At 42.9% G+C, this 26,868-nt stretch overlaps 1 protein-coding gene across 1 annotated transcript in view; it reads right to left on the bottom strand.

Annotated features, from left to right (window-relative positions):
• LOC115193959 (adhesion G protein-coupled receptor A3-like) overlaps positions 1 to 26,868 on the bottom strand; it is a 301,644-nt gene that overhangs the window by 189,622 nt on the left and 85,154 nt on the right. Inside the window, exons 3-7 of the mRNA XM_029753120.1 lie at positions 22,633 to 22,704; positions 21,497 to 21,568; positions 21,239 to 21,310; positions 20,949 to 21,112; positions 9,095 to 9,308 (exon numbers count right to left, since the gene is read on the bottom strand). Coding sequence (XP_029608980.1) covers positions 9,095 to 9,308; positions 20,949 to 21,112; positions 21,239 to 21,310; positions 21,497 to 21,568; positions 22,633 to 22,704 — 594 coding nt within the window. The remainder of the gene's footprint in view (positions 1 to 9,094; positions 9,309 to 20,948; positions 21,113 to 21,238; positions 21,311 to 21,496; positions 21,569 to 22,632; positions 22,705 to 26,868) is intronic.

Genomic DNA, 26,868 nt, shown 5'->3' with positions numbered 1-26,868 from the left:
CATCAGTTAGGAGCCATGCCCTGGTGACGCGCAGTAGGTCGCTCATCTGGGCTCGGGGGGATGCGTCGGGTACGAACCTCCAGTCGTGGAACCATTGAGCCTGATGGGCCAGGCTGTACCCGTATAGGCTGAGTATCTCCTGTTTGAGTCCGTTGTAGTTAGCCGCCTGGTCGTCGTTCAGGTCCCAATATGCCTTTTGGACATTCCCTTAGAGGAACGGGGCCAGCAGACTAGCCCACTTCAGCCTTGGCCATCCTTCCCGTAGCGCTGTCCGTTCAAACGTACAGAGGTATGTTTCGATGTCATCGTCTTCCGTTAGCTTGATTAAAAATTGGTTGGGATGTGATTCAGGAGACGCTCCTCCTTGCAGCTTCCTGATTTCCTCAACGAGGCGGATGTTTTGTAGTCGCTTATTGTGCCAACAAAATCTTGAATATTATTTAGGCCAGCTTCTAGATTAAGATTTTGTATCTCAGTCCAGCAGTATAACACTAACCCACCATGCATCTTATTTAGATGTTGCCGCAGACAGGAAGTAGAATGGAGTTTATGCATGCAAACATTGGCATCCATGTTTGGTTTTATTTGGAGGGGGTGTGGTAGCATCCAACAATTGGATTTAATTATTTCCTGTCCACCACTCGGCGATGCAAACAAATCATTTCTTTGCAGAACTGTCCACCAACCACGGATATACCCTCCAACATGGTACAAGCGTTGCAAAACAGGCACAGACACAGGTCGGTAAATCAAATCCAATTTTATGTGTCACATACACATGTTCAGCAGATTGTGGGTGTAGCGAAATGCTTAGAAGTTACACAGTGGGTTTGTATGAAAGGTTGCCTCTCTCAAGCTGTTCTCATTCTAGGTGTGATGCATCATTCCTTTAGTAACCGTGTACACAGGGTTTTGTTTGGTTATTACTGCAGTGGGTTTGTAACATGTGAAGCCCATCCGTGGTATTAATTTATTAGTGGACGACAGGTCGCAGTCATACAAGTAATTTCGGTTAAAAGGGAGCTCTTACACTCTGGGTATTATATTTGTGTATCCATCCGCATAACATTTGGAGTATTATAGCAAGTTAATGTGCCTTTTCAGGCCTGTTAAGAGGGTTAGTAATTATTAGTTGGTCAAGCCTAAGATGACGCCTAAGATGACGCATGTTACTTTTGAAATGTTATTAGGTCCCATCTTTTAAGGTGTCCTTATAAGAATTAGTCATATTCTGTCCATTGTCATTCGTAATGGCCTAGTCATTAATGTGTTACTACTGCCACATAGTGGTGCTTTAGTTTAAGCCCTTTTATACAGTGCCTTCAGAAAGTATTCACAAATATATCTTACAGCCTGAATGTAAAATGTACTAAATTGAGATTCTGTGTCAAATTGGAATTTATTTTTTTGAAAATGTTCGAAAATAATACAAAATTAAAAGCTGAAATGTTTTGTATCAATAAGTATTTAAACTCTTTGTTATGGCAAGCCTAAATAATTTCAGGAGTATAAATGTGCTTAATAAAACACATAATAAGTTGCACAGACTCATTCTGTGTTAAGAAATAGTGGGTAACATGATTTTTTCATGACTACCCCATCTCTGGACCCCACAAACAGTTGAAGTCGGAAGTTACATACACTTAGGTTGGAGCCATTAAAACTTGTTTTTCAACCACTCCACACATTTCTTGTTAACAAACTATAGTTTTGCCAAGTCGGTTAGGACATCTACTGTGTGCAAGACAATTGTTTACAGACAGATTATTTCACTTATAATTCACTGTATCACAATTCCAGTGGGTCAGAAGTTTACATAAACTAAATTGACCGTGCCTTTAAACAGCTTGGAAAATTCCAGAAAATTATGTCATGGCTTTAGAAGCTTCTGATAGGCTAATTGGCATCATTTGAGTCAATTGGAGGTGTACCTGTGGATGTATTTCAAGGCCTACCTTCAAACTCAGTGCCTCTTTGCTTGACATCATGGGAAAATTAAAAAAAATCAGCCAAGACCTCAGAAATAAGATTGTAGACCTCCACATGTCTGGTTCATCCTTGGGAGCAATTTCCAAACACCTGAAGGTACCACGTTCCAGAACAACAGCAAAGGACCTTGTGAATATGCTTGAGGAAACAGGTACGAAAGTATCTATATCCACAGTAAAATCAGTCTTATATCGACATAACCTGAAAGGCTGCTCAGCAAGGAAGAAGCCACTGCTTCAAAACCACCATAAAATAGCCAGACTACTGCACATGAGGACAAAGATAATACTTTTGGAGAAATGTCCTCTGGTCTGATGAAACAAAAATAGAACTGTTTGGCCATAATGGCCATCGTTGTGTTTGGAGGAAAAAGGGGGAGGCTTGCAAGCCGAAGAACACCATCCCAACCGTGAAGCACGTGGGTGTCAGCATCATGTTGTGGGGGTGCTTTGCTGCAGGAGGGACTGGTGCACTTCACAAAATAGATGGCATCATGAGGATGGAAAATGATGTGGATATATTGAAGCAACATCTGAAAACATCAGTCAGGAAGTTAAAGCTTGGTTGCAAATGGGTCTTCCAATGACCCCAAGCATACTTCCAAAGTTGTGGCAAAATGGCTTAAGGACAACAAAGTCAAGGTATTGGAGTGGCCATCACAAAGCCCTGACCTCAATACAATAGAACATTTGTGGGCAGAACTGAAAAGGTGTGTGCGAGCAAGGAGGCCTACAAACCTGACCAGCTCTGTCAGGAGGAATGGGACAAAATTCACCAAACTTATTTTGGAAAGCTTGTGGAAGGCCACCCAAAACATTTGACCCAAGTTAAACAATTTAAAGGCAATGCTACCAAATACTAATTGAGTGTATGTAAACTTCTGACCCACTGGGAATGTGATGAAAGAAATAAAAGCTGAAATAAATCATTCTCTCTACTATTATTCTGACATTTCACATTCTTAAAATAAAGTGTGATCCTAACTGACCTAAGACAGGGAATTTTTACTAGGATTAAATGTCAGGAATTGTTAAAAACTGAGTTTAAATGTACTTGGCTAAGGTGCATATAAACTTCGACTTCAACTGTATACAATTATCTGTATTGTCCCTCATTCGAGTAGTGAATTTTAAGCACAGATTCAACCACAAAGACCAGGAAGGTTTTTCAATGTCTTGGAAAGAAGGGCACCGATTGGTAGATGTGTAAATATAAGAAAGCAGATGCTGAATATCCCTAGAGCACAGTGATGTTATTAATTAGGCTTTGGATGGTGTATCAATACACTCAGTCACTACAAAGACACAGGCGTACTTCCTAACTCAGTTGCCGGCGAGGGATGAAACTGCCCAGGGATTTCACCATGAGGCCAATGGTGATTTTAAAATATGAGAAAACTGAGGAGGGTGAAAAGAAGGAAGCCTGTACAGAATACAAATATTCCAAAACATCCCTTCTGTTTGCAACACGGCACTTAAGTAATGCTGCAGAAAATGTGGCAAATAAATTAACTTTATGTGCTGAATACAAAGCGTTATGTTTGGGGCAAATCCAACAAAACACATCACTCTTTATATTTTCAAGCATGGTGGTGGCTGCATCATGTTATGGGTATGCTTGTCATCGGCAAGGACTAGGGAGTTTTTTTGTATAAAAAGAAACGGAATACAGCTATAAGCACAGGCAAAATCCGAGAGTTAAAAGGGAAACATGGTTCAGTCTGCTTTCCAACAGACACTGGGAGACAAATTCACCTTTCAGCAGAACTATAACTTAAAACACAATCCCAAATATACACTAGAGTTGCGAACCAACAATGAATGTTCCTGAGTGCCCTAGTTAAAGTTGTGACTTAAAAATCTATGGCAAGACTTGAAAATGGCTGTCCAGCAATGATCAACAATCAACTTGACAGAGCTTGTTTCTAATGAATAATGGGCAAATACTGTACAATTCAGGTGTGCAAAGCTCTTATTGACTTACCCTAATAAATTCACAGCTGTAATCATTGCCAAAGGTGCTTCTGCAAAGTATTCACTCAGGGGTGTGAATACTTGTGTAAATGAGATATGTGTATTTCATTTTCAATCAATTTGTAAAAACATGTTTTTACTTTGTCATTATGGGGTATTGTGTGGAGATGGGTGGAGACAAAATCTATTAAATCCTTTTTTTAAATTTAGGCTGTAACACAACAAAATGTGGAACAAGTCAAGTGGTATGAATACTTTCTAAAGGCACTGTACGTAGTAACATGTTCTAGTGATGCCTTTAGTTAATATTTTAAGTGGTGTCAATATAATGTCATTGTATTTCTATGTACAGTACGTTATCCTAATATTAATGGCACTTTGTATTCTGCTCTGCAGTGCTTCCCTGCTCTCTTTTTTCCACACATTTACTAATGAGCTTATGTTGATTCAATTTAATTTAACATGCAATATCAAGAGTAATGCAGTCACCTCCTGATAAATGAGTGAGTAAATTCATGTGTTTATCTACGTAATGCATATACTTAAACGCAGACTCAGTGATATGATGTGAACACAAGCAGTAGTGTGAGATAATGCAAAGTGAGGGCAAAGAAAATGGCTGCACTTGTCAGCACCCATACAGATAATGGTAAGCATCTGTGCATGTGCACAGGACTTTTTCTTCCTTCTCCTGCAGCATGACAGTTGTGTGACAGCAGTCAGTAATTATGTGATTTTTCTTCCTCGCATCGTCAGATATTCTCCTCCAATCCTTTTTTAAAAGGACGTGAAGAGAAAGGATGTGAGGAATCGAAGAAAGACAAATCGAGAAAGAACCTATCCCTGAATCCCAAATCAAAGCCTAGCCCTTACACCCTATGCACTTGTGTATACCTGATGGGGCTTGAAAGATATAAGCAATATGGTGACAATTCTACCTGGCCCATTAGAGGGCAAGATGGAGCTGCTGTAGCCCAGCATATGTGAGTGTATCGATCTGGACAAGTCTCTCAGTCCCTGCCGCTGAAAAACATCCCCACAGCATGATGCTGCCACCACCATGCTTCCCCGTAGGGATGGTGCCAGGTTTCCTCCAGATGTGACGCTTGTCATTCAAGCCAATCTTGGTTACATCAGACCATGGTCTGAGAGTCTTTAGGAGTCTTTTGGCAAACTCCAAGCGGGCTATCATGTGCCTTTTACTGAGGTGTGGCTTCCATCTGGGTACTCTACCATAAAGGCCTGATTGGTGGAGTGCTGCAGAGATGGTAGTCCTTCTGGAAGGTTCTCCCATCTCCATAGAGGAACTCTAGAGCTCTGTCAGAGTGACCATCAGGTTCTTGGTCACCTCCTTGACCAAGGCCCTTTTCCCCCGATTGCTCAGCTTGGCCGGACGGCCAGCTTTAGGTGGTTCCAAACTTGGTGGTTCCAAACGTCATCCATTCAAGAATGATGGAGGCCACTGTGTTCTTGGGGACCTTCAACGCTGCAGAAATGTTTTGGTACCCTTCCCCAGATCCCTGCCTCGACACAATCCTGTCTCCGAGCTCTACGGACCTCATGGCTTGGACCTCATGGCTTGGTTTTTGCTCTGACATGCACTGTCAACTGTGGGACCTTATATAGACAGACGTGTGCCTTTCCAAATTTTGTCCAATCAATTAAATTTACCACTGGTGGACTCAAATCAACTTGTAGAAACATCTCAAGGATGATCAATGGAAACAGGATGCACCTGAGCTCTATTTCGAGTTTCATAGCAAAGGGTCTGAATACTTATGTAAATAATGTATTTCTGTTTTAAATGTAAAAGTTTTTTTTTTGCTTTGTCATTATGGGGTATTGTGTATAGATTGCTTAGAAAAAAGTATATTTATTCAATTTTAGAATAAGGCTGTAACAAAATGTGGAAAAAGTCAAGGGGTTGGAATACTTTCCGAAGACACTGTGCATGTCGGAGAGGCATGTTTGTTCTACATAACATATTGATATCTAAACATTCCAAAACGGTGTGTCCTGCTAACTGCTCCCATGATCTATATGTAACCTGTGTGTTTTTCTTTCTGTGTCCTACTCATCTGTCTGCTCCCCTCTCCCCTGCTCCCCTCCCCTTTCGCCAGGATCTAGGGGTTCTGCAATTCTGCCTACCATATCCCTTCCCTAGAACTGGATCCACCTGATGTCTTCCATGACCAACCACCCTCCAAGATCCCACTTTTCGTGACATTATCTACAGCTACTGTTATTGTCATGTTGCTTAATCTAATCTGTTAAGAAACGGTACTTGCCATATCATCCTAGGCACAGTGAGATACACAGATGCGCTACATACACTAGCACTGCAAACACTCCAACAGCGAAGAGAGCAGCTGTGCCTGGAATTTGCAGTCACCATCTTCAAGTCCCCCTTCCGAGACTGGCTGCCTGTGGAGGTAAAGTGACGTGCAGAACCACCCGTAGCACCCACCTCCTCTCTATCCCACACAGCAGAACTGAGAGATGAAAAAAAACAGCCATACCCTACTTCTGCCAAATCTTTTTGAGGATCCTCCTCTCATATGATGTACTTTACCTGTCATTCATACTTCTGTTTTCTCAACTAAATTGCACTTTATTATTTATGTGTTGATTTTAGCCTATACCCATGTGGGTATATTAAATTAAATAAACCACTTCATGACACAACTGTTCCACAAAAAGAGCAACATTTTCATATTTCAATCTTAAATATTGACAGGTAGGTTCAAAATGATTGAACTGTCTGTTGTGTCCTGCATTATATTCAACCACAAGTGTCCTGCTGAATTACTGAGCTATGCCTATATGCCATGTGGTGGAGGAAGGGAGATAGGAACAAAGTAGTATAATAGGACTAATAAAAGCATACTTTAGTAAGACATGACAAGGGGAGGTAAGCTCAAAATAAAAACATGCCAGCCAGACGAGCCAGTGTATGAATTGAACTGATTTGAACATGAATGAAGTGACAATAGCTGCATAGCAGCTCACGTTGCAATCTGAAAGGTAAGTTAATGTGCAGTTTACACATTTTCTTCGCTATTTTCCCGAAAAATGTAGATCCATTTAAGACATGACTTTTCATGTTGTTGAAATGTTAACAAGGTACCCGAAAGTATTTCAAAGTCATGTTTTTATCTTATTATCTTAACAAAATCCCTAGAGTCGATGACCGTGCCCCATATAACTGTTTAAGCAAAATAAATCTGTGGTGGAAGGTGGCCTAGCTACAGCGGTGTTTGCCAGACTACGAGCCATCCCGAAAATGGCCTACAAACTAGTATGATCACTATATGTTCTCCATTTTGCTCTACGACCCCCAGAAGCGTCACAGGACTCATCTGAGGTTAGTACCGCCGATCTGCCAACTTCTGCCTGTAGCGTCAGAACAGTTTGGGCTACACCTTTCCCTCGATAGAAAGGCGAGACTCTCAAGAGTGCAGAGGAGTATTTATGTCTGTAATAAAGCCCTTTTCTGGGGAAAAACTAATTCTGATTGACTACGACCTCGCCCAGTCATGTGAAATCCATAGATTATCGAGTCCCATTGTGAGCAAGTGGGGGGACACTTTTTGTCAAGTGCACACTATTTGGCATGACAGGCTCATTAGAATAGAACACCACCTAACAATGGACACTGGGCTCTTTATCAGGCCACTCCGCTCTGCTGTGTATGCTGTAGAGAACACAGGCAAGTGTTAATCACTCTCCAATCCCTTCACATATACAAGTGATACATTCACCAGAGCAGCTTGATGGACACAATTCACAACTTAACACTAAAGCTGTTAGTTGCCATTAGCTATGAGTGTTCCACAGCCATCAGCCAGTTTGTAATGAGCAGCCAGGTGTGAACTACAGACCTCATTGGAGAGGCAATGCTAAGTAATTCAATTTTGTCAGACCGCTACAGAACAATCTATCAATACAAATAAAAATTAGGAAGAGAAACACTGAATACTGTTAGCCTAGCGCAATATATAAATGTTCATGCAACATATCTTTTCACTCATCCTCATACTTTGAGATAATCAACTCAGCCACAAAGCTATAGAGAATAGAACATAATAGTAAACTTCAACGTCATAAATTACAAGTGGCAATGTTGGTCAAATCGGGAGCAGTGGGAGCTACGACATTCTGGGTTGGTATCTTTCCCAGAACTGGGAAAAGAGATGGAATTCCTTGTGCTATGTAAACCGTGACAACAAGCATTCCGGCCCTGTTGACACAGGGAAACATATTTCTGTCAGCACCATCAATATTTATGTTAGAGCCCCCGGCTCAGAGCGTAGCAGCAGTTAAACTAATCAACGGCAATGTGCTCCTCCATATGAGCCTGCTTACCGCCAAGGCAAGCAGACCTGGGTTCAAATACTATTTTAAATCTTTCCAATATTTTGAGTGTTTGCTTTAGCCTGCTTAGAGGACCAGATGGGGGGGTTTTACAGGTTTGGGAACATTTGAATGGTCCAATAAGCCAGGCAAGCTTAATTGAGCACAGATAAAGTATTTTAAATGATTTTAAATAGTATTGAAACCAGGTCTGCTGCCAAGCTAACAGTAACAGAAGCATGGAGAGAAAACAAAGACAGGAAGAGGAAATGCGACAACAGGCCCCGAAATGTGAGAAAACCAGCATTGCTGCTCCCATTATCACTGTAATTAAGATTCAGCAACTGTTCCTGTTAGCTTGTGATCGCCAAGCACTCCGGCAACGTTCCTGGAGCGCTCCGCAAACGTCCTGAGAGGGGCACAGATTAGCTTTCAGAGGCAGTGGCACGCGGCCAACCCAATTCTGTCCCTGTCCTTTCAGATCCTATCAAGGGCGGACGATAACACAAGGTAAATCTCGGCTACAATAAGAGAGAGAAGGGGAAGAGTGTGTTTCTGCACAGATGCGTGCGATTGTCTGTTAGTGCATGTGAGCATGGTTAGCGAGATGCAGTGTTGTGAGTGTGTGTTTGTGTACTGCAAAACTGTACCGCATGAGCTCATACATGCATGTGTGTGTGAGTGAGTGCTGCACTGCACAAATGTAACGCATGAGTGTGTCTGTGCTACAGCGAGCGAGAGAGATTAGCTCTCCACTCACGTCCCCGATCCCCCCCTACCCGGTGAGCAGGCAGCAGTCATGGACCAGGGTATCCTCTACGTAGACGCCCCTGTCCTCGTTGCTGTGGACGATGTGGCCATTGTGGTGCCAGAGCAGCGTGACCGAGGGGTCCAGGTAGGACACAGTGCACTGCAGCGGCAGCCGGTCCCCACGGAACACCACCTGTCTCTGGGACGGGATCAGCTGAAACAGGGGCAGCTCCAGAGGCTCATCTGGAGAGGAGAGGAAGACACCAGGGAGAGGGTCAGGGAGAGGAGTAGAGGACGGGAAGGGTAGAACTCATTCATCCAGAGAGAAGGAGAGACTGGTGCGGTATTGGAATGGGAGGGGAGGAGGGGAATCCAAATGAATGATTCTCCATGACTGAAATCATGTCAGTAATAAGGTATTGCAAATGTGAACGCACAAATGTAAACATACAATATGCACAAATACACATACGCATTCTGCATGTAGGAATTGACGAAATCTGTGGGAAAAATAGAGGATTTATAGTCATTCATATCAGTCACTACCATATTAGTTATGATTTTTGTGGAAGTTGGCTATATAAAAACGCAGGTAAAGGGTTTAAAAGTTTTAGGAAACGCTTAGGAAATGCTAGCACTGTGCCCGGCGCTGCATGCACGGACGCACTTCTACATACTGATCTGAGATCATTGCAGTGTACTGGCTCGCTGTGGTATCTTGGGAATTCCACTGAAAACAGGGAACATGTTTGATTGGACACATAAAGACATTTCCTTGGACATGCTCCAAGGAGCCAGCTAAGCAACGCTCTACCTTCAGTTCCATTCAGATCAATGGAGAGTGCTAGCAGTACAGTCTGATAGGCCAATCAGTACATGGATCGTAAAGCTCTCCCATTTATGGCTGCTGATACATTCAGTTCAAAAGCCTACATCTCTGGCTACATTACATCTACATTCTAAATGCTATGCAACAAATCTGACAGAGATCAGGGTTGGGGAGTAAGTGATTACATGTAAATCAGTTACATGCAATCTGATTAAATTTTTTTAAACTGTAATCAGTTATGTTACAAGGAAACATATTGTAATAAGGTTACAGATATTTTAGAAAAACTGGATGTTTACTTTTAAATTCATGTTGGCGAAAACACCTTTCTGTTTTCTCAGTGACATTCAATTGAGTAAGTTCGTTCTACCTGAGCAAGTTTGACCACAAGTCAGAGACCACTATGATGACACACTAAATGCATTTTATGGATCTGTTTTGTCTTCTTTCAATGCCTCTTAAGGGGAAAGTAATCAGATTACGATACTGAGTTTATGAAATCCAAAAGTTACGTTGCTGATTACAATTTTGGACAGGTAACTAGCAACTGTATCAGACTACATTTACAAAATAACCTACTCAACCCTTACTGAGAGATAGTGAGAATGCGAAGGCACGGCTCCAATCCATTCCTCCAATCCATGGTTAAACTAAGCCAATAACAGAGCCAATAAATGTATATTTTAATGTATGATCTGAGAAAAGATCAAGGTAGATTTAGCGAGGCCTGACCTTGATTTTATGTATGCATACTCTAATGCATACATACATGGTAATAATGCATACAAATAGCAGATATAAGACATACAGTGCCTTGCAAAAGTATTCATCCCCCTTGGCGTTTTTCCTATTTTGTTGCATTACAACCTGTAATTTAAATAGATTTTTATTTGGATTTCATGTAATGGACATACACAAAATAGTCAAAATTGATGAAGTGTAAAAAACTGAAAAGTTGTGCCTGCATATGTATTCACCCCCTTTGCTATGAAGACCCTAAATAAGATCTGGTGCAACCAATTACCTTCAGAAGTCACATAATTAGTTAAATAAAGTCCACCTGCGTGCAATCTAAGTGTCACATGATCTGTCACATGATCTCAGGACATATACACCTGTTCTGAAAGGCCCCAGAGTCTGCAACACCACTTAGCAAGGGGCACCACCAAGCAAGCGGCACCATGAAGACCAAGGAGTTCTCCAAACAGGTCACGGACCTAGTTGTGGAGAAGTACCCATCAGGATTGGGTTATAAAAAAATATCTGAAACTTTGAACGTCCCACAGAGCACCATTAAATCCACAATTAAAAAACGGAAAGAATATGGCACCACAACAAACCTGCCAAGAGAGGGCCACACACCAAAACTCACAGACCAGGCAAGGAGGGCATTAATCAGAGAGGCAACAAAGAGACCAAAGATAACCCTGAAGGAGCTGCAAACCTCCACAACGAAGATTGGAGTATCTGTCCATAGGACCACTTTAAGCCGTACACTCCACAGAGCTGGGCTTTATGGAAGAGTGGCTAGAAAAAAGCCATTGCTTAAAGAAAAAAATAAGCAAACACATTTGGTGTTCACCAAAAGGCATGTGGGAGACTCTCCAAACATATGGAAGAAGGTACTCTGGTCAGATAAGACTAAAATTGAGTTTTTTGGCCATCAAGGAAAACGCTGTCTGCGCAAACCCAACACCTCTCATCACCATGAGAATACCATCCTAGGGACTGGGAAACTGGTCAGAATTGAAGGAATGATGGATGGCGCTAAATCCGGGAAATTCTTGAGGGAAACCTGTTTCAGTCTTCCAGAGATTTGAGACTGGGACGGAGGTTCACCTTCCAGCAGGACAATGGCCAAAAGCATACTGCTAAAGCAACACTCGATTGGTTTAAGTGGAAACATTTAAATGTAATTGGAATGGCCTAGTCAAAGCCCAGACCTCAATTCAATTGAGAATCTGTGGTATGACCTAAAATTGCTGCACAACAGCGGAATCCATCCAACTTAAAGGAGCTGGTGCAGTTTTGCCATGAATAATGGGCAAAAATCCCAGTGGCTAGATGCGCCAAGCTTATAGAGACATACCCCAAGAGACTTGCAGCTGTAATTGCTGCAAAAGGTGGTTCTACAAAGTATTGACTTTGGGGGGTGAATAGTTATGCACGTTCAAGTTTTCTGTTCTTTTGTCTTATTTCTTGATCGTTTCACAATAAATAATATTTTGCATCTTCAAAGTGGTAGGCATGTTGTGTAAAGCAAATGATACAAACCCCCCAAAATCCATTTTAATTCCAGGTTGTAATGCAACAAAATAGGAAAAATGCCAAGGGGGTGAATACTTTCGCAAGTCACTGTATGTGCTGCTGTACTAAAGTACACCATTAACATGCTTATCTCCTGGGCTAACACCACTCATCTGTTGATATTGCAATCTGCATGTTTTTATAAAAAAACTAAAAAATATTGTACTTTTCTACCCCCCTATTTCGTGATATCCAATTGGTAGTTACAATCTTGTCCTATCACTGCAACTCCCGTATGGACTCGGGAGAGGCGAAGGTCGAGAGCCATGCGTCCTCCAAAACACAACCCGCAAAGAGGCACTACTTCTTGACACACTGCTCGCTTAACTCGGAAGCCAGCCGCACCAGCGTGTCGGAGGAAACCCCATACACCTGGCGACTGTGTCAGTGTGCATACTCCCGGCCCGCCACCGGAGTCAAGGACATCCCTGCCAAACCCTCCCCTAGCCCGGACAACGTTGGGCCAATTGTGCGCCGCCTCATGGGTCTCCCGGTCGCGGCCGGCTGCAACACGGCCCAGTATCAAACCCGGATCCGTAGTAATGCTGCTAGCACTGTAATGTAGTGCCTTAGACTGCTGCACCACTCGGGAGGCCCTCAATCTACATGTGTTTTATAGCGTCATTTCATTTGTTGATCATTTACAAAGCCATGTATTGGTAGTTGCACATGAAGAGGTGCAGAACTGGAGCTACCGCGTACTCTGTAGCTGACTGCAGCTGGCTAAATGGTACCACAGCAAAAAAGCGATGGACCGTTGACCTGCTATTATGCTCATACTGTTGAATCAACACTAAGTGCCAAAGGATCAGAGTGGCAGATGGCCTGTGCCAATCAGGCGCTGCCAGGGTGAGATTGTGTGTGTGTGTGTGTGTTTTCCCGGTGTGTACAGTATGTGATTGTTGATGAAGTAGGGGTGTTGAGCCATTGTGTGTGTGTAATGGCACGAGGAAAAGCCAGGGCAATGCCCTATTTGTGTGTGTGTTTGTACGCTAGTATGTGTGCGAGCGTGTGTGCGCGCATGTGTGAGTAAGTGTGTGTGATGGTGCGAGGATCCCTAGATGCCAGAGCTAAGCTCTGCGATCACTGGGCTGCAGTTAACACAACCCCCTAGAGTCGATGTCCTCACCCATGATGAAATCTAATTAGCATAGTATAGAAATTCATCTGTTGAAGCTAGAGATGTTTTTTTTTGCAAGGGCTGCGTCTCAATCCACTGTGGTGGAAGGTGGCAGAGCTACAACTGTGTGTGTCAGACCAGGAGACATCCCAAAAATCTATAGCGTCCGAACGGTTTGGCTCTACGACCCCCACAAGTGTCACGGGACTCATCAGAAGTCGGTACTGAATATGTACCAACTAAGGATGTGACAAATGTGTTTAAACTGCAATTTTTTTAAACAATAAGAAAATGTTCATAAAATGAGGAGTCACAATTCAGATATAATCCTGCGTATGACAGCTAAGGGGCAATGCAGTTCGATCTACAGCAGTCCTGGCTACTTACCAGAAGGCACTCACCTTACTACTGTCCCCCACCCACTCAGCAACAGTGGTAGTTAACGCCATTTTATGTTCTTTGTTGTGTCCCTCTCCTCCATGTTCCCAATTGTCAGTACATGGGACTTCATGTCCCGCTTCTTATCAATGTGATTGCTCGTTGCAGTGATGTATGACAGCATGTTCATAGATGTCCAACAATCTGTTGTTAATGCCACGTATGGTTTTTGAGAGCTCGCACTTTGTACTTGCAGAGCAATCATTGTACATTTTCTCCATCCAGGCCATCATAGTTTTTGGCATCTTGTAGTGTGGTTCTAGATATGCCATCAGGGCAGTGAAGCCGACATCCTCTACCATTGACAATGGATGCATATCAACTGTAATCAGCGCTGTGATTTTTTTCACTCTGTCCCTGATCGCACTCCTGCCAGCAACGGGTTGGGGGTGCCTTCCTTTCAGATGGTTAAGCATTGCACCTGTACTGCCACTGTAGCGCAATTCCAACTTGCAAAGATTGCATTTATTTCACCACCTTCTCAAGTATTGCCTAACAGGACTGCTGCTGTCGCTTCCCTGTCTCACACTCTGCCATTTTTCCAACCGTTAACGATGATGATGTGCGGAGCGCTATAAAGTATATCCGTGGCAAATCATTTGAAAGATGCATATTTTCTACTACTAACTTTACAGCATTGTTGCATAAGGTATTTGTTTAATTTGTATGTTTCCCTTTATGATAATCGGGACCTGTTAGTGGTAGTTTTCTGCTGCACAATTTTGTAAACAAAAAAGTGTTAAAAAATGTTCGCCAGAGATTTTAAATGAACAATAACGATTCAAATGTCATTTAAACATTTAAACATTTAAATGTTCACACCCCTATTGCCAACTTCTGTCTGTAGCGTCTGAACGGTTTAGGCTACACGCTAAAGTATTCAGACACTGTCACGGTTGTCGTAGGAATGAGCGGACCAAAGTGCAGCGTGTGTGTCGTTCCACATTTTATTTATACTGTGAAACTATGCAATATATAAATAAACTGAAAGACAAAAACAACAAACCGTGACGCAGAGGTGAAAACATACACTACTCAAAATTAATCTCCCACAAACCCTGGTGGGACAAACACCAACTTAAATATGACCTCCAATTAGAGACAACGATGACCAGCTGCCTCTAATTGGAGATCATCTCAAACAAAGCCCAACAAAGAAATACTAAAACTAAAACAACCCAACATAGAAATACAAAACTAGAACATAACATAGGAAAACTAAACTAGAAAACCCCCGTCACGCCCTGACCTACTCTACCATAGAAAATAACAACTTACTATAGTCAGGACGTGACAGACACCTTGACTTTTTCCACTTTTTGTTACGTTACAGCCTTAAACAAAAATGTATTAAATTATAATTTTTCCTCATCAATCTACACACAATACCCCATAATGACAAAGCAAAAACAGTTTTTTTTAGAAATGTTTGCTAATTTATAAATAAATAACACTCATATCACATTTACATAAGTATTCAGACCCTATAATCAGTACTTTGTTGAAACACCTTTGGCAACGATTACAGCCTTGAGTCTTCTTGGGAATGACACTATAAGCTTGGCACACCAGTATTTGCGGAGTTTCTCCCATTCTTCTCTGCAGATCATGTCAAGCTCTGTCAGGTTGGATGGGGAGTGTCGCTGCACATCTATTTTCACGTCTCTCCAGAGATGTTCGATCAGGTTCAAGTCCGGGTTCTGGCTCGGCCACTCAAGGACATTCAGGGACTTGTCCCGAAGCCACTCCTGCATTGTTTTGGCTGTGTGCTTAGGGTTGTTGTCCTGTTGTAAGGTGAACCTTCGCACCAGTCTGAGGTCCTGAGCGCTCTGGAGCAGGTTTTCATCAAGGATCTCTCTGTACTTTGCTCCGTTCATCTTTCCCTCAATCCTGACTAGTCTCCCAGTCCCTGCCACTGAAAAACATCCCCACAGCATGATGCATCACTGTAGGGATGGTGCCAGGTTTCCTCCAGACGTGACGCTTGGCTTTCAGGCCAAAGAGTTCAATCTTGGTTTCATCCGACCAGAGAATCTTGTATCTCATGGTTTTTAGGACTCTTTAGGTGCTTTTTGGCAAACTCCAAGAGGGCTGTCACATGCCTTTTACTGAGGAGTGGCTTCCGTCTGACCACTCTACCATAAAGGCCTGATTGGTGGAGTGCTGCAAAGATGGTAGTTCTTCTGGAAGGTTCTCCCATCTCCACAGAGGAACTATAGAGCTCTATCAGAGTGACCATCGGGTTCTTGGTCACCTCCCTGACCAAGGCCCTTCACCCCCAATTGCTCAGTTTGACTGGGCAGCCAGCTCTAGGGAGAGTCTTTGTGGTTCCAAATTTCTTCCATTTAAGAATGATGGAGGCCACTGTGTTCTTGGGGACCTTCAACATTGCAGCAATTTTTTGGTATCCTTCCCTAAACCTGTGCCTCAACACAATCAGTCTCGGAGCTCTATGGACAATTCCTTCGACCTCATGGCTTGGTTTCTGCTCTGACATGCACTGTCAACTGTGGGACTTCATATCGACAGGTGTGTGCCTGTCAAAATCATATCCAATTAATTGAATTTACCACAGGTGGACTCCAATCAAGTTGTAGAAACATCTCAAGGATGATCAATGGAAACAGGATGCATCTGACGTCAATTTAGTAAAGGGTCTGAATACTTTTTTTCCTATCGTTACAAAATTAGCAAAAATGTCCAAAAGCCTGTTTTTGCTTTGTCATTTTGGGGTATTGTGTGTAGATTGATGAGGAATTTTTATTTATTTAATCCATTTCATAATAAGGGCTAGGGGGCAGTATTTTCACGGCCGGATAAAAAATGTACCCGATTTAAACTGGTTCCTACTCTATAATTAGTAGATTTGGTTAGATCACACTCTAAAGTTTCTAAAACTGAGTATAACAGAACTCATATGGCAGGCCAAAACCTGAGAAGATTCCATACAGGAAGTGCCCTGTCTGACAATTTGTTGTCCTTCTGTTGCATCTCTATCGATATTACAGCATCTGTGCTGTTACGTGACACTTTCTAAGGCTTCCATTGGCTCTCTAAAGCGTTCAGAAAGCGGAATGACGTGTCTCCTGTCTCTGGGCAAAGTACAGCAGCAGAGTTTGTAAGTGGCCTGCCTGGGGACAGTGAGACTGAGATGCGCGGTCACGAAACTTCTAAAAAAATTTCTTTCAGTCTTTGAATGAATACAACGTTGTCCGGTTGGAATATTATCGCTCTTTTACGAGAAAAATAGCATAAAAATTGATTTTAAACAGCGTTTGACATGCTTCTAAGTACGAAATGCGCTCGCGTGTTACCCTTCGGATAGTGACCTGAACGCACGAACAAAACGGAGGTATTTGGATATAACTATGGATTATTTGGAACCAAAACAACATTTGTTGTTGAAGTAGAAGTCCTGGGTGTGCATTCTGATGAAGAACAGCAAAGGTAATCCAATTTTTCTAATAGTAATTCTGAGTTTAGTGAGCCCCAAACTTGGTGGGTGTCAAATTAGCTAGCCTGTGATGGCCGAGCTATGTACTCAGAATATTGCAAAATGTGCTTTCGCCGAAAAGCTATTTTAAAATCTGACATAGCGTTTGCATAAAGGAGTTCTATCTATAATTCTTAAAATAATTGTTATGTATTTTGTCAACGTTTATCATGAGTAATTTAGTAAATTCACCGGAAGTTTTCGGTGGGTATGCTCGTTCTGAACATCACATGCTAATGTAAAAAGCTGGTTTTTGATATAAACATGAACTTGATTGAACAAAACATGCATGTATTGTATAACATAATGTCCTAGGAGTGTCATCTGATGAAGATCATCAAAGGTTAGTACTGCATTTAGCTGTGGTTTTGGTTTTTGAAAATGCCTGTGTGATTGTTTTTGGCAGGGTACTCTCCTGACATAATCTAATGTTTTGCTTTCGCTGTAAAGCTTTTTTGAAATCGGACAATGTGGTTAGATTAACGAGAGTCTTGTCTTTAAAATGGTGTAAAATAGTCATATGTTTGAGAAATTGAAGTTATTGCATTTTTGAGGTATTTGTATTTCGCGCCACGCGATTCCACTGGCTGTTGAATAGAGTGGGACGCTAACGTCCCACTGGCCCAGAGAGGTTTTAATAAGACTCTCACGAACATGTTGTTGTTCTCCATTTTTCTCTACGACCCCCAAGTGTCACGGACTCGTCTGAAGGAAACCCGGTACCGGGATGAAAATGTAATGGAAGTGAATAGGGCATTTCCACATCAAAGAGTCATTCCATGGTAAATTATTATAATTCTTATATCTCTCAGATATAGGACACAGGCACTTCAATCTGTTTTTCCATGTATGAATCTGTTATCAAATGTGTTTCTATGGACTAATAGCAGGCCAAATTCAATGTTTTATCAAATATTTATAAAAAAAATACACAAAATTATAGCTACCGACAGGGGTCCTAAAATTCAAAATCCAATAGCTAAATGATCCTTGTTAAGACCATCTTAAAACAATTCCCAGCCCCAGGCCCCTAACCAGATTGACCTGTGTTCCCTGGCAGGAGGGGCGTGCCGAACAGCTGCTATGGCTGGTCCTGCAGTGAGTGGACACATGGCCAAACGTCTGGCAGTAGTCCACAGAGGAAACCATTCAAATCACTACAGAACAGCTCCACCAAAGCCTGGTACCTGATCTGTTTGTGCTGTCTCGCCAAACACAACTATGACCATAGAAGTTGGCAAGACAGCACAAACAGATCTGCGACCAGGCTAGTCCCAGCCATCCACCCACAACTGCTAAGTCGGTCTGTGAGTGAGCCACATCATTCAGGAAGGGAAGCCATTAAATGAGAATCTCCTAATTAATCAAAACAAGTCCAACCCTTCCATTTCCTCAATACGATTAGGCCCTTTCACACACACTTTCCACACTTCTTATTGTATTCAGATGTTGCTCAGATAATACTCTGTCTTTTTCAGAATATGGAGTTGATTAAACTTCAAACCAAGTTCTACTGGCTGGCCACAAGGTCTGATGGGTATATTGGTCTATATGCATAAGGCCTGTAGTGACCATAAGAGGAACATGTCACTGCCGTAGCTTAATATAATAACACCAGACATCCAGAGACCCAGGTTGTGTATGAATCAACCAATCTCTGCAATGTATTTCATTTCAATGAATTCCACAAAGAGGCCCTGCCTGGTTTTCACTGATGAGCCTTGAGGAAACAGAAGTAGAGGGCCGTCCTCCTTTATTCCTCCGTGTTTGTGTGCGTCTGTGCATGTGTTCCTTATTTCTCAGTGTTATATGAGCTGAACAGACGTTGCCCTGACCCCCATCTGAGGAAGCACCTGATCCTGGCAGGAAACCTCTCCTCCCTCCTCCCTCCGTCCGTTCCCTTCGCTTGAGAATGACACTCGACCCGAACGCCATGTCAGACAGACGAAAGGAGGAGAAACACTTTAAAATGTGTTCACCCTGACATCTGCTACTCGTTACATCACTTTGGAGAACTACGATAGAAGAAAATAAAAAAAGGACGGCATGGATGGAATTCCAGAGCAACCTAATAGTTCAACCTAATAGTTCAACATAATGAAAAGAGAGACAAATCTCTTGTTTGGTATGAGTTGGAGGGGTAGCTTTGTCAATTGTCATCTTATCGACCGTCATTCTCAGTAATACCTTGACCTATAGCATCAGGTGCTGAACAAACACAGCTGATACGTGATGAAGTGCTGATGGCCACAGTATAGCCTTGCTGCATTCCATGACATTAAGTGAACCCATACGGAGATAATAGGCTGAAAATAACATTACAAGAAGAGGTTGTTAGAGCACTCCACTGTGTCCAATCGAAAATGGTTCTTGCCAAGCAAATAAATAAGGTATTGTAGGAGGCTGTTGTATAGGGAGTAAAATCCCACGGAGGCATGCACGGTAATCCCATAATGGATGTGTTAAACTGAAAGGACAATTCACTATTCCAACCATCCTAATTCCACTCTTGGCTTTATGTCATACGACTGTGTGGAATTACCCAGTAATTGCTTGGATTGTTCCACATAATGAAAAACACACACTCAGGATTACATAGAAGAACTTCAGAATGTATTTGGTAGGGTACGTGGATAAGAAGTGTGTGAATACAACAATCTGCATAAACAAACACATAAAAGACTTAGAAAGAGTGACAAATGGGTCGGGACCTAATGCCTAGTGGTCTCTGACCTCTTGAAATACGTTAAATACCTTCATCGCACCTTGATAGATGGAAATGTGTCTGTCACTTGTTCTGTTTCTGCTAGGAAATACTTGTGACATTCTATTCGGTTCGATGAAATAGTTAATGTATGTCAAAAAAGGCAATTCTGGATCCAAATACTTCTTTAAAATCTTCCTGGAAAATGTATTTTTTAGACATTCTTATTCTAAATAAATCCACCACTAAGATGCATGATGCGGCTACAAAAACTTTAGTGGGCTGGTCAAATGCCATCTCCAACATCAAAGACCTTTCGTTAGGTACCCCCAATCTCTCAATTGTTGTATCTTGAACTGCTGTATCAATCCCCCTTCATGCTCATGTTTTGTCACTGTACAAATCATGTGCCTGCTATATCTTGTTTGATTGACATTGATAAAAGCACCCAATATTTGTTTTCCTAACACACACACACACGCGCACACACAACCCCCACCACCCCACCCCAATTTCCATTTCGAGCAGTGACTCTTGTTTTCTCGTCCCGGTGCAATATCCTCTAAGCGTGTGCAGGATACGGGGAGTGTAGAGGCAGGGCAGGGGGAGAGCTGCTATCAGAAACGAGATGTGATTCCCCCCATGGCTCAGAGCACACAGAACAGCACACAGCACAGCACAGAGCAGCGATGGAAACACCAGAACAGCTAGCTACCTCACCAGTCTCCAGAGCTTTCCTCCATGTCTTCCTCACGGGCCATTCACTCACCTTACGTACACAGAGGGGTGATCAGACAGACAGCAGGGAATATTCAGCCACAGACTTTCAGACATCGTCATCATCATAGGCCATATTCGTCATAATACTCATTTATTTTGTGGGACAATGCAAATTCAAATTCATATACACAGAAAAAGGGTCATGTAATGCTTGTGTAGGTGTTGTGTATGCCTCATTTAAAGAGAGATAGGGACGATGTGAGATAACATACCACATCTAAGCTGTGTCTCCCTCAGGTTGCGGACCTCCAGGCCGCGGAGGTGTGTGGGATGAACACACAGGGTGTCGTTGCCCAGAAGCACGCCGTTTGCCCTGGCCCACAGCAGCAGCCACTCCAGCTGACAGTCACAGAACAGAGACTCTGTAGAGAAGTGCCTGAGGGGATACGGCAACGGCGTTAAAACCACCATCGCACTGTGTTGGTGTCATTTTGGTAAAGGGTGTGACTGACTATTCGTAGGGTGTGTTTGTGTGTGTGTTGTTTCATTTTTGTTTTCTTACAGGACTTCGAGAGACAGGAGGTGTGTGAATAGTCCCACCGGCAAGGAAGAGAAAATATTTCCAGATAGATTCCTGTGGGGAAAACAGGGCAAATACACATCAAACCAGTTAACTTTGAACAAGTACAAAAGCCACAGTATCTGCTGTTGCATTACTTTGAAACAGCCTTATCTAAGAGAAACAACATAGCTCCTACATCTCAAAACATCTCAAATTGTGCGTACAGTGGTGTATGTTTTCAATTTAGAGATTACTCACAATTTAGAGAGATTGCCAAGGTCTACAAACATTTCAGGAGAGAGGCAGCCAATCCGATTGTTGGACAGATCCCTATAAGGACAAAAAGCTCACTTTAAATGATGGCTTAGACATAAGCCAAGCCCATCTGACTTAAAGCATTAAGAGCACGATCATCGCAGGAGAGCTGGCATGAGATAATACAGAATGAGCATGGCTGTGACAACAAGTGTGTTGTGTGTGTTTTTGTGCCGTCTCCTCTCATAATAACGTAATAACGAGAGCTTAAGCAGCTCAAGGAACTATGATGTTAAACCACCAGTCCAATGTTTATTTATTCCAAATCGCGGGATATCAACCCTGACCTTCTGTTACCCCTTCACCCCTCACATTACCATCCATCCTCACACACTTATGCACCACACACACACACGCGCACGCACAAACACACACTCACACACACAGAAGGCTGCCGTGGCTCTGTGCCCTTCCCCTCTGTAATTAAAGAGCTGCTTTGCTGGAGCAGCTGTGGGAAAATAAGCAAGGCACTCAAGTAATCACCAGTTGGGGAGCACTTAAATTAGCACTCTGCTGCTCCCAGAGCCTGGCTCACTTGCCTGCTGCAACACCCCAGCAGCCTAAAACCTCCTAACAATCATGATGGAATTAAGTCATTTACGCTGCAGGGTTTATCTATGACCATCTTTGTGCGAGTGTGCGTAACAGACAGACAGACAGACAGACAGACAGACAGACAGACAGACAGACAGACAGACAGACAGACAGACAGACAGACAGACAGACAGACAGACAGACAGACAGACAGACAGACAGACAGACAGACAGACAGACAGACAGACAGACAGACAGACAGACAGACAGACAGACAGACAGACAGACAGACAGACAGACAGACAGACAGACAGACAGACAGACAGACAGACAGACAGACAGACAGACAGAGTTTTATCTACCACTTCAGGAAATAATGAATTTGCTGCTTCTTCTTTAATCATGACGTCATAATTGTAACAGTGTAATAACCCACCACTCTCCCCGCCCTCCCCTCACCAATGCCCCTTAACTCCTATAAGACCCTGGCCTCTTCACTCCGTGTAGCCCACCCACTACACTATGACAACCCGCTTCATACTTACAGTCTCCTCAGAGCCACCAGTCCGCGGAAGGCCCCGTGCTCCACCGTGCTAATCAAATTATTCCTCAGGTCCCTAAGAGAGAGGGAGGGATAGAGAAAGAGAGAGAGGGCGGGGGGGGTGAAAGAGAAAGAGCGAGAGAGAGTAAGCAAGAGAGAGCGAAAGAGAATGAGAGAGAGGAGAGATAAGGGAGGTAGGTCACTTATCATGCCACTGTGGGTTTTGAGAGTCACATTGCTGGAGACAGGGAGGGGGATTGCCCCTTAAAACCCTCTCATCTGGCAGTACAGTAAGTGGTTGGCAGTTAGCGATGAGATACATTGAGCTGAGCTCTTGTCAGGGCCGAGCATGCAAGCTCATTGTGACATTAAGATGTAAACTCTAGCCTCCTAACAACAAAAACGCCATTTGTGATTCATTCAAGACGTGACAGTGCAGTTCCCATAGATCACAAGGCCAAGAAGATTCGTCGAAATGCAAAGATGGCAACTTTTACTAATGCTTTACTAACATGATGAAACTGAGTTGTGAATACACAGTTAACCCTGAATGGGTATCTCTATTCAGAAAGGAAATAATACTCTTTATCGCTTTGATGTGGTCGGATATTACATACATTTTACCATGGCCATCATATGTATCATCAGTGACAGAGAATGATATTGTACGGAGGTTTTTTCTAAGAAATACCATGTCGGTCTGACACAAACATTATAAACATCACAGTGGTTTTAGCCAGGATCACTCTGTTCCCAATCCCCACTCCCAGTCCCTCGATTTCCCAAACCAACATTGCTAAAAATGGACCGGCATCCTTTCCTAACCCTACTTTTTGGTTTTCTCTCGGGCCAAAGAAAACTTCCTGAAATCGTGTCCCCCCGGTTTCCTTTTGACTGGGCCTGTCGGGAGTGATGAGAATCAGAAGGAGTCTGGCTCTCTCTCCGTCCAGATGTGTGTACAGTAGAACACAATACACCAGTGCAGTATGGGTCGTCTAGCCTGTAGTCTCAGCCCAACCCCAACTGCTGGTCACATCAGCAGTCATAAAAACATGCAAGGCCAGCCAAAGGCATTAAAACATTACCACTAGCACTAATAAGTATAATGTGCCCCTTTCCCAATGTAACCATAAAAATTGAACGATGATAGTTTTTATTTGTAAAACAAGGCACTGCATTGAAACCAAACGATCATTTCCAGCTGTACAAAGCCAGAGCAGAATAAGTCAATGTTTTACTGTATATCCAACACATCAGCTGAGTGCCTCACAGAATCAACCAAAAATCGAACAATTAAAGGGCATATTTTCTGCACCATTACAGATACAGTAAGCCTGTAGACCACCAGCAGTGAAGGATTCCTCTGATGGAACTGATGCTAAATCAGTCAATGTAAAAAGAGTTACACACACAAAAGAGAGAACAACGCATACTCATACAGAAACCATCATTATCGTTAGATAAATGACTCCTGTCTGTCCTTAATGATGTGTGCTCGCTGTTAAATTGTTTGGTCCAGAGTTAAAACCCACTGCACCATTACCCCAACCCACACTCCCTACTCTACCAGTTCATAGGCTAAAGTTATTCTCAAAGCTGCACTTCACCGCATGCTCATTCACTTTCATTTATTCTTGTGCCTGTGGATTTTTGGTGGTCCACAATGATTGGCATGGCGAAATTGGTTTTGGCAATCTCCATTGGCTTTCAATGGACCCGACAGCACATAAACCCTCTAAGTACATTAGGGTCAGTTTCTCTCCAACCCTCTCTCCAAGTTCTGGAGCTCCCCATATGTTGGTTTTCAAGCACTGCCTCACTGTATGAAAACCTATCTATCCTGAGATGGGAAAACTAAACGAGTGGATACAGTGGAACGGAGAGTAGATACTGAGTGGAGCGTGGAGCACTCTACAGGCCAGGGCTTCTCAGATCTCTCCTCTTGTCAATGGGAGCCTTTGATTATATGAATCATGTTATGAGGGAGCGGGTGGACCGGCGAAGGGTAAGGTCAAAGGTCATTCACTGTGCCTCTTACTTTGCTCTTCTTGTTCACAGCACACACAGCAGCCAACCACAGCCAGAGGTCTTCTCAGTGCTCCTGTCTCATAGTCAAGGTACTATGAGAACTGAGCAGAAAACAATAATAACAGCTGTAACTTTTCTTTGGTTATGAGATGTACTGTGGGTGTGGGTTATTTTGTACTGTGAGCAGACAACAATAATGACAGCTGTTGTTGCTTTGATCTTATACTGTTATCATGTCAATGAACTATCCCAGTTAAACACATCTCGTTCTAAAGTGGAGGTTGGTGTGTGTTGTTAGATTGCTGTATTGCATTGTTAGGTGATTGGCAGCAGAGAGAGTGAAAGGCAGGATGGAAGTCCAGTTGAATAAATAAGTCTTCCTATTTCCTGAGAGAGGTCTGTTTGTAGCTCCGGTCAGGAGGAGCACACGCACGCACGCACACACACACACACACACACACTACTGACTGTTACCTATATCTGAATTCACTCTGAAACATGTACAGCTGGCTAAACTCAGCAAGATATGGATGTTTAAACATTAAGCGGTTTCTCCCCTGAACCTTGAGTATTTGAAGTATGACCGGGAACTACACTGTGCATGGTCCTGGCTCTAGCGAAACCATGACATAAACTCCAAAATTTGTGGAAGATGTTTGAAAAGCTACTGAAGTGGTTCCCAATTCATTCTGGCTGTGCTGTAGATCTTAGACTGCTGAGGCTGTTCACCATATGACACTAATGGGAAGATTAATCTCCTACTCTGGCCGTTCAGCACACACACACAGACGCGTACACATACACACACGCACAAACATGCTCGCACACACACACCACACTCACACCACACAAACACACACGAAAGTGGACATAGACCTCCAACAATAGACTGTACTCTGACTGGGCGGACTCGGACTTGACATAGTGCAGGACATGATTACCCATGTCTCTGATTCATAGACACTGTGTTGTTGTTACAATCAGCATGGCTTAGATTCAAATCAGTTTACATTCTGGCATTAGCAAACACAAAAAATGAGTGAGTGAGCAGGCACTGAGCCAAGGGCATACAGGTTACATCATGGATGGGCAACTTTGAATAGGGTGGGGGCCACAAAAAATCCAAACTCATCATGAGGGGCCGCAGTGGCCCGCGGGACTGCGTACACACATAAAGTTGTAGAGAAGTACAGATCAGGGTTGGGTTATAAAAAAAGATCAGAAACTTTGAACATCCCACGGAGCTCCATTAAATCCAATTTTTTTTTTTTATGAAAAAAATATAGCACCACAACAAACCATGCCAAAAGAGGGCCGCCCACCAAAACTCACGGACCAGGAAAGGAGGGCATTAATCAGAGAGGCAAGAAAGAGACCAAAGATAACCCTGAAGGAGCTGCAAAGCTCCACGGCGGAGATTGGAGTATCTGTCCATAGGACCACGTTAAGCCATACACTCCACAGAGCTGGGCTTTATGTAAGAGTGGCCAGAAAAAAAGCCATTGCTTAAAGAAAAAAATAAGCAAACACATTTGCTGTTCGCCAAAACGCATGTGGGAGACTCCCCAAACATATGAAAGAAGGTACTCTGGTTAGATGACACTAAAATTGAGCATTTTGCCCATCAAGGAAAACGATACGTCTGGTGCAAACCCAACACCTCTCATCACCCCGAGAGCAGAATCCACACAATGAAGCATGGTGGTGGCAGTATCATGCTGTAGGGATGTTTTTCATCAGCAGGGACTGGGAAACGAGTCAGAATTGAAGGAATAATGGATGGAGCTAAATCCAGGGAAATTCTTGAGGGAAACCTGTTTCAGTCTTCCAGAGATTTGAGACTGGGACAGAGGTTCACCTTCCAGCAGGACAATGACGCTAATCATACTGCTAAAGCAACACTCGAGTGGTTTAAGGAGAAACATTTAAATGTCTTGGAATGGCCTAGTCAAAGCCCAGACCTCAATCCAATTGAGAATCTGTGGTATGACTTAAAGATTACTGTACAACAGTGGAACCCATCCAACTTGAAGGAGTTGGAGCAGTTTTGCCTTGAAGAATGGGCAAAAATCCCAGTGGCTAGATGTGCCAAGCTTATAGAGACATACCCCAAGAGACTTGCAGCTGTATTTGCTGCAAAAGGTGGCTCTACAAAGTATTGACTTTGGTGGGGTGAATAGTTATGCATGCTCAAGTTCAGTTTTTTGTCTTA

The sequence above is a fragment of the Salmo trutta genome, chromosome 5, assembly GCF_901001165.1.
Source record: "Salmo trutta chromosome 5, fSalTru1.1, whole genome shotgun sequence".
Lineage (NCBI taxonomy): Eukaryota > Metazoa > Chordata > Actinopteri > Salmoniformes > Salmonidae > Salmo > Salmo trutta.
The sequence above is the reverse complement of the archived record's forward strand: the minus strand, read 5'-3'. Positions and strand labels throughout refer to the sequence as shown.